This window comes from Melitaea cinxia, chromosome Z, assembly GCF_905220565.1.
Source record: "Melitaea cinxia chromosome Z, ilMelCinx1.1, whole genome shotgun sequence".
In the NCBI taxonomy this organism is placed as follows: Eukaryota; Metazoa; Arthropoda; class Insecta; order Lepidoptera; family Nymphalidae; genus Melitaea; species Melitaea cinxia.
Window position 1 is genome coordinate 6,377,369 of NC_059424.1, and position 12,707 is coordinate 6,390,075.

At 32.2% G+C, this 12,707-nt stretch overlaps 1 protein-coding gene across 1 annotated transcript in view; it reads right to left on the reverse strand.

Annotated features, from left to right (window-relative positions):
* Nucleotides 1-12,707, reverse strand: part of LOC123668366 (coiled-coil domain-containing protein CG32809) — a 169,589-nt gene that overhangs the window by 4,854 nt on the left and 152,028 nt on the right. Inside the window, exons 10-22 of the mRNA XM_045602099.1 lie at nucleotides 11,072-11,195; nucleotides 10,758-10,904; nucleotides 9,135-9,270; nucleotides 8,837-8,932; nucleotides 8,388-8,569; nucleotides 5,647-5,736; nucleotides 4,693-4,755; nucleotides 4,215-4,375; nucleotides 3,943-4,062; nucleotides 3,759-3,868; nucleotides 3,528-3,669; nucleotides 3,345-3,445; nucleotides 3,115-3,253 (exon numbers count right to left, since the gene is read on the reverse strand). Coding sequence (XP_045458055.1) covers nucleotides 3,115-3,253; nucleotides 3,345-3,445; nucleotides 3,528-3,669; nucleotides 3,759-3,868; nucleotides 3,943-4,062; nucleotides 4,215-4,375; nucleotides 4,693-4,755; nucleotides 5,647-5,736; nucleotides 8,388-8,569; nucleotides 8,837-8,932; nucleotides 9,135-9,270; nucleotides 10,758-10,904; nucleotides 11,072-11,195 — 1,611 coding nt within the window. The remainder of the gene's footprint in view (nucleotides 1-3,114; nucleotides 3,254-3,344; nucleotides 3,446-3,527; nucleotides 3,670-3,758; nucleotides 3,869-3,942; nucleotides 4,063-4,214; nucleotides 4,376-4,692; nucleotides 4,756-5,646; nucleotides 5,737-8,387; nucleotides 8,570-8,836; nucleotides 8,933-9,134; nucleotides 9,271-10,757; nucleotides 10,905-11,071; nucleotides 11,196-12,707) is intronic.

Below are 12,707 nucleotides of genomic sequence, written 5' to 3' on the forward strand. Positions count from 1 at the left end.
CATTATACACATATCGAATCATATACAGGCTTTATAATGTGTGATGAAATATAATATTCAGATATTTAATAATTAAACTACAAAAATCAAATATAAAATAATCAGCAACTTTAAACTTAAGTGTGTACACGGATCGTTGTGTGTCAATAAATTATTTCGCTTTAATTATGTTACGTTTAGGTAAACGTAACTTAGATAAAGCAAGATAATTTCAAGATTAAACTTTAAAGATTTGGACTGAAATTGTTAAGTTCAGGATTTGAACTTTTATTTATTAAACAGAAATAAAAGAGCAACGCAACGATTCTTGTTATACTTGGTGATATTTTAAATTAAATTGTGAAACTCAGACATAGGAAAAATATATAAAGATGTCAAGCTGAAAGTTGCAGAGCTAGCTTATGAAGCATTCGAGTTATCTAATTAATCCAAGCAAACGAACTACCCGTGAATGCTTCATTGAATGCCATGCTGAATCTATGACGCAACTAAATTTACGCTAATTCTAGTGCCATCTACACGAATTTATGTTTTGAACAAATATTACTATCCAATATTTAAATATATGTAAGCATGCGTACCGATTCTTTCAATACTGTCTGAACTGGAAAAAAAAATATGCAATAATTCTATAAGTTGATGAAACGTCATGAAGCGACTTCCCTCCCATTATGCTAAAGCATTGTTTACCACTGTGCACCAACATGCCTACATAAATATAGCTCAGTGTTTTATTTACACAAGTAATATGAATATTAAATATAATGTAACGGAGAAAAGGAACGTGTAGTAATAAAAATATACAAAAATATATCGAAACGTATTTGTATGAATAATAATAAATTATTATAATAATAAAATAGTAATAATAATAATAATAATAACAATAATAATGGTTATATAACGAAGAGATGAATTACTCATTTATAACTATAGCTTCTCTGAAGTATTGGCTCTGTCTCCAGGCGAACTGACCGGTACCGTCACGGAAAAAAGACGATGAAATTGATCATTAAAATTATACTTTCAAATGACACAACGCAAGAATATCAAGTACGAATGTTGTAGAACTGGGGATCAGCTGCAGTATAAAAGTTGTTATGCAAAATGTGGTTCCAATTTCCTCCGTCTCAGTCACATCATCCGCCAGGCACTTCATTTGCTTTAAGACTGAGAATCAGTCGTCGCTGGGAATCCAGTTCGGGTAGAGTTTAGAAATGAAGTGACTAATCGAGAGATCAACAAATTGTAGCAGACTTTCCAAAAGCGGCTATCCATTGAGATTTTACAAACCTATTATATCATTCATTAACATTACATTAATAAATATTTACCCTTACTATATAAGACAAGTATATATAGGACTCCAATGAGTGACAGGTTCATAAATTTCGTTCGGCATTTATGTATGGTTTTGTAATTACGTGGATGTGTTTTATTAAAATTGGCATTATTTTCCAGAAGCGAGGATTAAAAATGCAACGTTTATGGATAGTGCATGGTTGCAGGGTTTGTGCAAAAGAATTCCAAATTTGAAATTTGTATTCTGTTTCTGACGTCACACTCTGTCACGTCTACCAAAACACTAAATTTACAAAAATTTAGGTATGTAGAAAATTTATTTGCATCGGTTCGAAAACAAAAAAATGGTACTTATTGTAAGCTATCTACTTTATCATTTTAAAGAGGTATGAGGCCAGGATTTTTTAAGCCAACTCTTTAGTGATTTATTTTTAAAATATTAAAATATATAATGAAATAATTTTTATCCATAAAGCAGATGGGTGAAGATAGTGCTTAGTTCGGATCTTAGACTAATATGTTCATTTGCATTTTAAAATCTATGAAATTACATCGTCGATTAATCTGACACATGACCGCGAAGCTATTCAGTCTAATATAAATGCAATCACTAAAAATAATATGACTTGTTCCTAGTTAGGGGGCATTTTAAAAGACATTAATTCATATGAATAGCACGTAAAATCGACAGAGAGTGACGAACAATTTTTTACTAAAAATAAATTTTGATGTAAGTATGCCAATTTCATTTAAATAGCAGCATATTGACGAAATACCTAAAGTAAGTATTTCGTGAATACACATAAACTTTTTAGATTGGATCAAGTGTTTGTAATCAGAATACACAGACTAAGAATTAACAACAAATATCGTTTCGTAGAGTAGTCATATAACTGTTAGAGGGTTGGAAAATATAAAATATGGGTATCGAAACAACTGAAACGAAAAGAAGCGAGATTTGAAACTATTCGATAAAAGCTACTATTACTAGAACGGAGGAGTAATTTTTTTTAATTCTAGTCGCTAAATTATTGTATGGAAGTTTGTAAATATGGGAACGTGCATTATATATAATTATCACTACGCATTAACCACTATTACAGGTGTCATACGTTACACTATAGAAGCCACTAGGGTAAACTTAAACCAAAATAAATAAAACGTACACTCCGCAAAATAAACGTAGTGCGGAAAAAAATGCAAATTTTAAACTTTTGGCAAACCTGCAATTGTTAAGCGGTTACAAAATTTTGGATTATGTGTGATCTTGAGTACTCAAGGTGCTGTAAGTCTGACCTTTACAAAAAATAATGATTAAAATATTATAATTTTCATACTAATTTGAGAGGAAGAAAATTTACTTTACAAGATGGAATAGCTGAAGACGCTACCAATTGCGCTTGGATGATGACGCGAATAGTTACAATTTTTTAAATACAGAATTAATATTAACAAATAACTTTAAATTAAGATATAGCTAAAAAACCTCTTAACTTTTCAAGAATGATTGAAACAAAAGGTATAAAAAATCGGTTCAATTCAACCTTTGAGAATAAACAAGAAGTACATTGGTATGCACAGCAGTATATAGGCTAATTAACGACAGATTAAAAACACATTACTTACTATATATCAGTTATTTTTAAAGATATTAAGAGAGTTTAACTAAATCGTGTAATTATAAATATATGATCAGCTGTTAGGGAGTTAGTAGCGTCTTATGTTAAAGTAATATTTTCAAACAAATTTTCTTCCGTCTATCTGACATTGGTTATTAATTTATTAAGTAGTTGTTGTGATGGTGCTTGTTACCTTATTGTTATTTGGAGTAGCACAGATGTTCTCGGTGGTATATTCTTCAGAAGAAGGCCCGGCTGTGGCCGAGCTCTGTGACGAGCTGGGCGAAACACGGCCGTCAATGGGCAAGCGCTGTTCTTGTACGCAAGCCAACCTATATTTTATCAATAAAATGAAAAGAAAGGTACTTGAGATAAATAATCTTAACAAAATTACTGAGATACTTGATGGTAATCTTATTGTACCTCTTTAATGTTACGAGAGTTCCAGTGAGTTTCTTGCATCGACGTAAAGCCAATTCCAGACGCTCGGGCTCCTCTTCAAGCATTTTCTCTTTGCGTACCACCTGTATTTAATAAATTATTTATGGAATAACTAAAAAATAATGTCGTCACTTATCATAGTTATAATTTTGAAATGATTGTTACCTTCTCCATCTCGGCGGCGAGTTTAGCCTTCATGGTGTCTTGGAGGATAGGGAATTTAAGCTTCCAATCAGCAACTGTCTTACTGCTTTTTGAGAGAACCATGGCTATGCGTTCTATGTCAGCCATGTTGACGCGAGTTTCCCTACATTTATACATATAAAAAATGTAGCGTACTCAAATATACAAAGCTAAAGTTAGACACTACAAAAAAAAAAATATTTGAAATCCTACCTGTTTGCGGCTTGGCCACGTAAGCGTTCCACGGTCGCCTCTAGCTCATACAGATCATTCTCGAGAAGCAACATATCTTGCCTATAAATTTCTTCCTCGCGTGTCAGTTGCTGAAATATTACAATTAAATAAAATTGCAAAAAAAATTATTAAACAATTGTTTGTTCTACAAATCGATACATACAGAATCAGGATCTTCCACGCAAAATGAAGCAGCTATGGCACCAATTTTGACAATGGTTTCAGCCATCATTTGTCTCATTTGTATAGAGTGGGATAAAGTGGACCGGCGTAGATTGCGCGTCTGTGAAAAAAATTGTCTTAAAATACATCAAACTGTGAATTATCCACAAGCTAAGCTGATTTGCGCAATAATTTATAAAAGTCGCTCAAAAGTTTGCAAAAATTACATTCGCAATGCAAACATAACGTTTGTCATATACATACTATACGTACCTCAATCCTCAGGTCACGGCTTTGCTTTTGGAGTACACGAAGCTGGTTGAAAAAGTCGGGATTGACATTAAGTGTGAACGACCTTTGCGGCACGAGAGCCATCTGTTGCCCGACCAGGCACGCCGGCTTAGGAGGCGGCGCCGGTTTCAGGCGATCGCGTTCTATGGAAAGGTTTAAATAAAAACAGATTGATTTCATAATTTATTGATGTTAAATAATTTATTAACCCTAAATTAAATTAAATCATTGTGTTATGAAAATTTAGCGGTTTTCGATAGCCTATCAGCAACAGCTAAGCTAGCTACACATGTAAATTATAATAAATGTTTTTGAAATCCATTAAATAGTATGTTGGTATTTCATGCTAAATAGGAACAATTAACAATCAAAAGCTAATGTAGCTTTGCAAATGGACAAAAGCGTTATTATTAGTGCAGTTCGTCGAATTAACTTGTGTAAACGGATTTCAAAAAGTTACCTTGAGATGAAGTCCTCGGCAAAGTAGATGACTTGATTGCCGGTTTTGTTGGTTTTGTATCGGCTTGTTATGGCAAAGAAGTAAGCGGAAAGAAATCAAATACAAAAATTATGAATATGGTTATGATCTCAACTACAAAAAAGAAACAGATTTTATAGATAGGAGTTTGCTCCAAGAATGAATAGAACGCGCATGTGACACACGCTACATTGCATATTAAGAACGTTATTTGAACTGGAACATTCAACTGAGTAAGAACATTATCAAAATATTAATATCCAAACTATTTTAGCCACAAGTTAGTATTTGCAAAGCGTTTCATAAAGTTTGTAGGTTGTTTTGCAAAAATACGCATGCGCATTTATTTTACTCCCAGAATTCAAACATTACAGGTATATGGTATTGCAATGTAGAATGTTACAACATTGTAGATGACTGAAGTAATCAAAACAATTTTTGGAGATGTAAATAATTTATAAAGTATAAAATATATTATGGAATATTATATTATGGAAACATAAAGTTAATTGGAGTACTGTGGATATGTATAGTTAATAAAATTACTCATACTTAAACAAAAGTCCAAAAAATTTAGGAGAAAAAGTCTAGTGTAAGTGGAAAAGAAATACACCTCTTGTGGAGTATAAAATGATATATGTAATGGTTGTTTATTCAATCGAGGTAGTAACAGGAAATGTATTAAAAACATTAAACTACTTAGGGAATCGAGGAATAATGTCAATACCAGGGCAATGCTAGGCGGGCGTTTGAACAGTATCGACGAGAATTTAACGATTATCATAAATTTACTAACTGAAGGAATGACCTTATAGCCTTCACTAGTTTATAATACAGTTTATTACCATTTCAACTACAAATGTTGCCATAGTACGCTACAAAATGCAAGTTCGTTAATAAACATATTTTATTAACAAGTATTCATCAAATGCATACCTGAATGTTGCGGTGAATGCTGTTTAGGGGAGTTCATATCTGGTGGGTCATCACTAAAGGAAACCGATTTTTCAAATGACACAGATTTTTCTGAAATAACAAATTTAAATTTATGAATAAAAAAGGGTGTGTAGAAAAGAAAGCTAAAAAAAATAAAAAACTTAATGGTTTATACGACATTTCCCTAACGTTCCCGGGGAAGTGCATTTAAACGAGATTTTTTAAATAATAATATAATAAAAAAGCCTTTTTATGTTTATAATAAATAGAAAGAAGTTTAATTGTTCGTATTTGTGGTGAACAAATTAAATGAGAAATCCGCTTAAATCAAAACTAAACGTTTAAGCTTAAGTACATGCCATTTAAAAACTGCTTAACTAAGAATTGTCATCAGAACAATTAAAGAATTTGCTTTCGGAAAGTTTTAGCAGATATTAATTGATAGCTGGCAGAATTGATATATATATTGATTGACACTTGAGGAAGCCTATGTCCAGAGTGGACTGCAATAGGCTGAAATGATGATGATGATGATGGCAGCATTGACAGAACTGGATTTGTCCTTTGAGGAAAACAAGCTACAACTGAAAAGCTACCTACTATGTACTTTAATGTTATCATGTGTGCGACTGAATCCGCAGGAAAAGAATTCGTGACCGATGTTGCATTGTAATCCAAACAAAATTTAGACAAGGTTAGATTGGGGTGAGGAATTAGGACAGAATCTGATAGAAAAATGAATTATGGCGCTGTTTTGAAGTTTATCATACAATAACACCAATGTATGAAAAACTAAATTTCCGCTATGAGGGATTTTTTTGTCACTAAATTCTATTCGCCATAAAGAAAATTTATATAAATCTTCAAATTCAAGAAATAGTCGTATATCAGGGGCTTAGCTTTTTTCTAAAGAATTCAGAAATGCAATCCTCAATAAATGCTTAATACCTAATAAAAAAAAGATGACAAACAAGATTATTTATACAGATGTAAAAGTTTGTAGAAGTACAAATAACTAAATACTTGTTGAAACGGATTTTCTCATTTTTTTTTTTGTTAATTTGATAAAAACTTCAAACATTTCTTTTTAAAAGATAATGTTTTGTTATTTAACCATAAACAATAAACGCTTTTTATACAGACGTTTTTTATTTTCTTTTCAAGTTTGAAACATTATTTACAAAAAAAACATCGTTTAAAAGAAATTCCTTAGGTGTGATGTCAAATAGGAGAGATGGCGTAAAGTGGCTTTTTGTGCGAACGTGCAAAATTTTGAAAAATTGATATGACTTTTGCAGAAAAATTTAAATATGATACCAATTTCTTGTTTCATACATTTAAGGTTTAATTTCAGCAAGTCATTAAAAGATCACGCGTTGTTATTGTTACTAGGTTTGTATAAATGCAAAATCAAAATACTATAATTTGTAAGTTGATGAATAAAAATGTACGATGTTAATATACGTGCACGAAATAAAAATATAAATGAAAATTAAAACTAAGTTATAATAAAAGTAATCACAAATTCTTTTTATATCTATGCACTCGTAATATAAAACAGGTCGACCATATACGTTCACATGCCATTTAGAATATTTTACAATACCTTAAAGCCATATTACTATTCTAAAAATTATAGAAATTAAAAATGTCAAGAGATACTGTATAAATCTCGAAATGGATTGATTGTTACTAAAATCAACTCCTATTTCAGATGTTCTCACCCGTAATTACTATGTTTATTTAAAAAAGCATACGCAATATACCATTTTGCAATTTTAGTAGCAATATGATCAACGCTTCGTATCTACTGAAACGATTATGATTAACGATTTTTATTGATTTAATAGTGCATGAGACTGACAAAACAATGGCGCTGTTTATGGTTAGAACTTTTTATTAAAAAAAATTACGTTACAAAAGGCTGAAAAAAAGAAAATCACACGGGTCAGCAAGCAAGCAGCATTTTCGGCGTGATAATGTATGGGCGGTGCACAATGCATTGCGAATGCAAATTTAGCCTAATAGAAAATTTACCGAATTACTGTAATGTATACATGATGCATGTTGTCGGTAATAGAGTGAAAGCGACACTTTCCCTGTCCACATTCCGAGAGGCGCGGAAGAAGTTCACTATTAGGACAACACATTTACTCGCTCGCTAATAGAATGCGGTGGCGCCCGTAATATGCGGTTTTATTCCTTCGTTAACTTTTCATAAGAAGTAACGTGAGATGCCCTGTCTCTGCACACATTTGTGTACACAAATTTTAAGTAATGACTGAGACTTTGAGACTTGACATTCTAAGAGTCTTTGACTTAAACTTGACATCAGCAAATATATCAATCGAGTTTTAAACATTAGCAATGCATCGGCAACTATTCGACCGCGATCATTCACACTTACGAAATCTGTCCCTCCCTAATTTGGGAGGTCTCTCGTTGCTGGCAAATCGTGCGCCATCTGAATATAGGAAACGCAAGCCACATTAACGAACTAAGGCTTCGGTAGTTATAGATAAATCAAAAACGTAAAAATGTAGAAAACTTTGACTAATTAATTACTAGTTTTAGAGAACAGAAAATAAAGAAATATTACCCGTGACGACGTAAACGACGACTAATCGTAGAACATATTTTTTGTTATTATACTACGTATAATGGAGACCGGAAAAAGAAACATCATCGATATGCTTCCGCAGCACACGTGTAATTAGGTTTACGACAAGCGTAAAACTTACCCTGAGTGGCTGGTTTGGGGGCATAGTTCTGATACTCCTGCCGTGGGGCAGCGGCGGGTGCCGCAGTTGGCGCTGCTCCTGGAACCTGAAGAGCTTTCTGCACGAGTCCAGTGAGATTTGCGAGCTGACGCTCCATGTTTTCTACACGGAGGCGTTGCATATCGTCAACGGGAGGACCGAGCCTATAAAAAAACGTATTAGTGCGTGAACCAATAAAAGGTTTTTTTCAAACCTTCAATATATGCAGTCGCCATAATTATGCTTATACTGTCGCAAAGCCCCTAGCATTGTGGCCACAATATCGCACAGCACGATAAGTACTTTTTAATAATTGACAAAATAATTATAATTTAGTTTTATCATTACTTATGAATCTTATAGGAAACAATCATTTCATTTCATTAAATAATATTATTGTATATATTGGTTTTAGGCTATCGCTGTATCACCTGGCATCGTACGGTGGCCTGGGCATCGGTCGCGGCGCAGTGGTGATCGGGTTCACGCCGTACATCTGATACGAGTCCTCCAAGATAACCGTTTCGCTGTGAAATAAATATGGAAGTTTTTGTGTATATTCTTAATAATTTATTTTAAGTGACTTTTTGTCTTTTTATGCCAGCAGTTTTATGGAAATATTGTATAAACAAACAAATGTAATTCAAGATAATTAAATAACTTGCCATTAATCAATTCTAAAAATGATTGTAATAAATTATATTTAAAGTATTGGAAACACATTTTTACTTAGTTTCCTCATCGATGACTGGTGCTATCGGAGGTCTCCCGGCCGCCGGCCCTAGGAATTGAGTGTAATAAGGGTCTTCATATGGTCGTGGAGCCACGCGCTCCGGCGACGACACGTACCCGTCTCCAGAATGCGCTGGACAAAATATCATACCAACGTTAAGATGTTTTTTAAAATTTAATTTTAGCTTTCATGATCAATAACACTAAAATTAATAATTAAAAAGAGACATTTTGCGTGCTCGTTGTCATTCGTAATAATTTTACTTCCATTCTTACGTCCACTTGCATAGACTTTAGTGCGCCTGTGACAATGGCGCATGCCATGTCTAAAATATCATGAATTCAAGAAGGCTAGTAACACGGTAAATATTAGATTTTAAATACAAATAATATTTTTTACTAGAAATCAATATGAACGATACTTAATAATAAATCACGTAAATAACAACATCTTAAGCAGAGGAAAGAATCACTGATATGTGAAAATTAAAATAAAAGTGTAACATATTACAATTGATACGTTAGTAAAAGTAGTAAAGTAGGTACCTAATTAATGGCATAATCAAACTATACAGAAAAGCATATAGTGTGAACTACTATTAAAATTTAATAATTATGTTAAAATTTCAAGCAAATAAGTATATAGTAGATACTTTAAAATAACGATTATTTTTATAGCAATTCATTTCTTTGTTATGTATATACATTTATAGCAGTACTAAGTACATCATATATGCCCTATATTACAAAGGGAGCAGCGGGAAAGGATAGCAAGATACCCATAGACAATTTTGATTTTGTATGTACATTAGGGGTCGTTTGTATTAAAAAAAAATAATTCTTAAAGTTTTTTTATACATTTCTATGAGTTGAGTTAAAAAGTCATCGTTGTTCTTGTATATACATATGTATATTATATATATGTACATACAAATCTTCTCAGCAAATCTTATTCAGTTGCATTAATGTTGTCTAAATTGCAATATTTTATTTAGTAGTTTTTGCTGGTAAACAAAAATATTAGTTTATTTTAGCAAACAAAGTCATCCATGTATTAATAAAGGTCTAAACTGAACTGAGATTAGTTTGTAAATAGTAAGTATCACCGCACATCTGCATCCGAGCTAATTTGTAGATCATAAGTTTAGCTCGTCTGATGGTTGTTTTAAATAAACGAGGAATTCAAACAAAAAAAAATATAAATATTTTTAGTAGACGACATAATTATATCTATAATATTTTTTTAAACAGTTTAATATGAATATCCTTTTTAAAAGATTTAAGAGCGATTTTAAATCACAAATTGACGTCGAAGTCAATTGGTGATGGTATATAAAGGAAAGTAGTCTGCTACCATTACGAAGCATGTTTAAAATTAAAAAATTAATTTATTTTGCAAGAATACTTTTACTATTATATAATTACACACGTATTATTATTATTTTATTCAAACAGATTTTTTTTTGTCGTCTTAAAAATTTGCTAAAATTATTTATCACTAAAAGCGTATAATAAATTGTAATCGAATAAGTTCAGAGAGTTTTTTTTTGTGTCAAAAACTTGTGATAAGATTAATAATAAGAAGCTTTGAGCAAATAAGGTATTTGAAGCGAAAAAAACACGTTGACGGGACGAGGCTGGGGTTACCAGGGATAGAGTATAGTTGATCGGTACCGCGGGGACATTCGGCGGCGACGAAGGGGAAACAGCGCTCTGACCCACTCCCTGGGACGTACGAGCGCACCGGTTTGCTTGGCGCAGAGACACCTACACATACAGTTTCTTGCAAAAATCCCTATAAAATATCTAGTTCGACCGGATCTTGTTCAATCGCAAGAAAAACATAAATTATGCAGTTAATTAACAATTTGTCGGTAAAAATATTTGGTTTCAGCGGAAATTAATAATACTATGTTGGAATTAGCGTCACTTACATGGAGTTCCTTTCGCACGATCAGCTGGCACAGGAGCTCCCGGGGAGAAAGCTCTCAAGTGGGTCCCGCCACGTGGCAGAGTACTCGGCGCTGGGCCTCCCATGTAGTAGGCAGGTGCTTTTATCTACAACAAAATGGTACACGTATACAATTTTTAGTTAACTAAATTAAATGGAACATGTAACGCTTGGGTGCGGTTTTACGCAACGAATTTTAGTTAATTGTAATACGTGCTCGTCTACGTTGTTTTAGTTTTATTTAATGTATTATGTTACGTATGTAGGTAAATTAAGCTACAATCTAATAGTTGGTCGTAGTAGAAACGTGTACTTTATGTATGTAGATACATATTATATTATAAACATAAAGATTTGTTATTTTTTTTTTTTTGTAATTTACTCAAAAACTACTAGACCGATTATGTAAATTATTTTACCATAAAGAATGTTACGCTATTACTGAGTGACCATGGGGTATATTTTAACTGGGGAAAACGGAACAACCAAAATCGAGTAATCCAGGAGGGGGGGGAATTGTAGATGGAAGGCTAGTTCTTTCTATATAAATATGTATTTGAATGCATGTCAGATTAATATGAATATTCAATATTTGGTTGGTGTTCAAGGTTTATTACTTATAACGATATTTATGTAGCCAAATAAATATATACTACTTAAAGCAATAAAAATAACTCAAATATGCAAGTTTTAAGGTTAGCTGATTGAAAAAAGGAAAATGAAAAATTACTTTTAGACGAGATTATTAAGTTTTGACGATATATATAAAATTTTGATAACATAAATGATTTTCTGATATCCATTGAGGTGAGGTTCGTTTGTCATATGTTTGTTTAACTTTGATTGTAAAAATAGATGGATGACATTGGCCTTAATATTTTTTTTATAAATTATATTTTGACTTTTACTATCCCTAAAACAAATAAATAATAAAAAGTAACTAGCCGTGCCCGTGACTTCGTCCGCGTGGAATTTAACAAAATAATTATTGTTCAGTTCGCAGTTATAAAAAAAAATTAGGACTAAAGTAGCCTAAGTTACTCCTTATTACATCAGATATCTATCAGTGAAAATCCCGTCAAAATCGCTTGAGCCGTTTCAGAGATTAGCCGAAACAAACAGACAGACAGACAAATATTATAAAAAATGTTATTTACCATGTAATAAGGGTCATATGGACCGTGTATATACATATGAATTTAGGAAAAAGCGGTATTTTTAATATTACAAACAGACACTCCAATATTAAAATTTTAATATTAATTATTTAAATTCACATTCAAATATCTCGCATAATATATTTCCTCACATCGAATTCAAAGTGCAGTCAATTAGCGAAAACATTTACAAAAAAGTTAATTAAATCGTACAAAGTACGGAGAAAACTATAGTCTAAAGAATTTATTATAGTCACTGTGCAACAATGTGTTCCATGAGACGTTTTGCGGTTTACAAACAATTTAGCAATAACTGTTGTGACATGCTGGGAGAGATCTCAGTCATTATTTTCTTTGACTAAAGAAAGCACGATCGGAAGATATTAGGTGCGATTGAGCGATTCTGTGGTTTGTATAAAGACATTTTTACTAAATCTTTATTTAATGACTACATTATATATA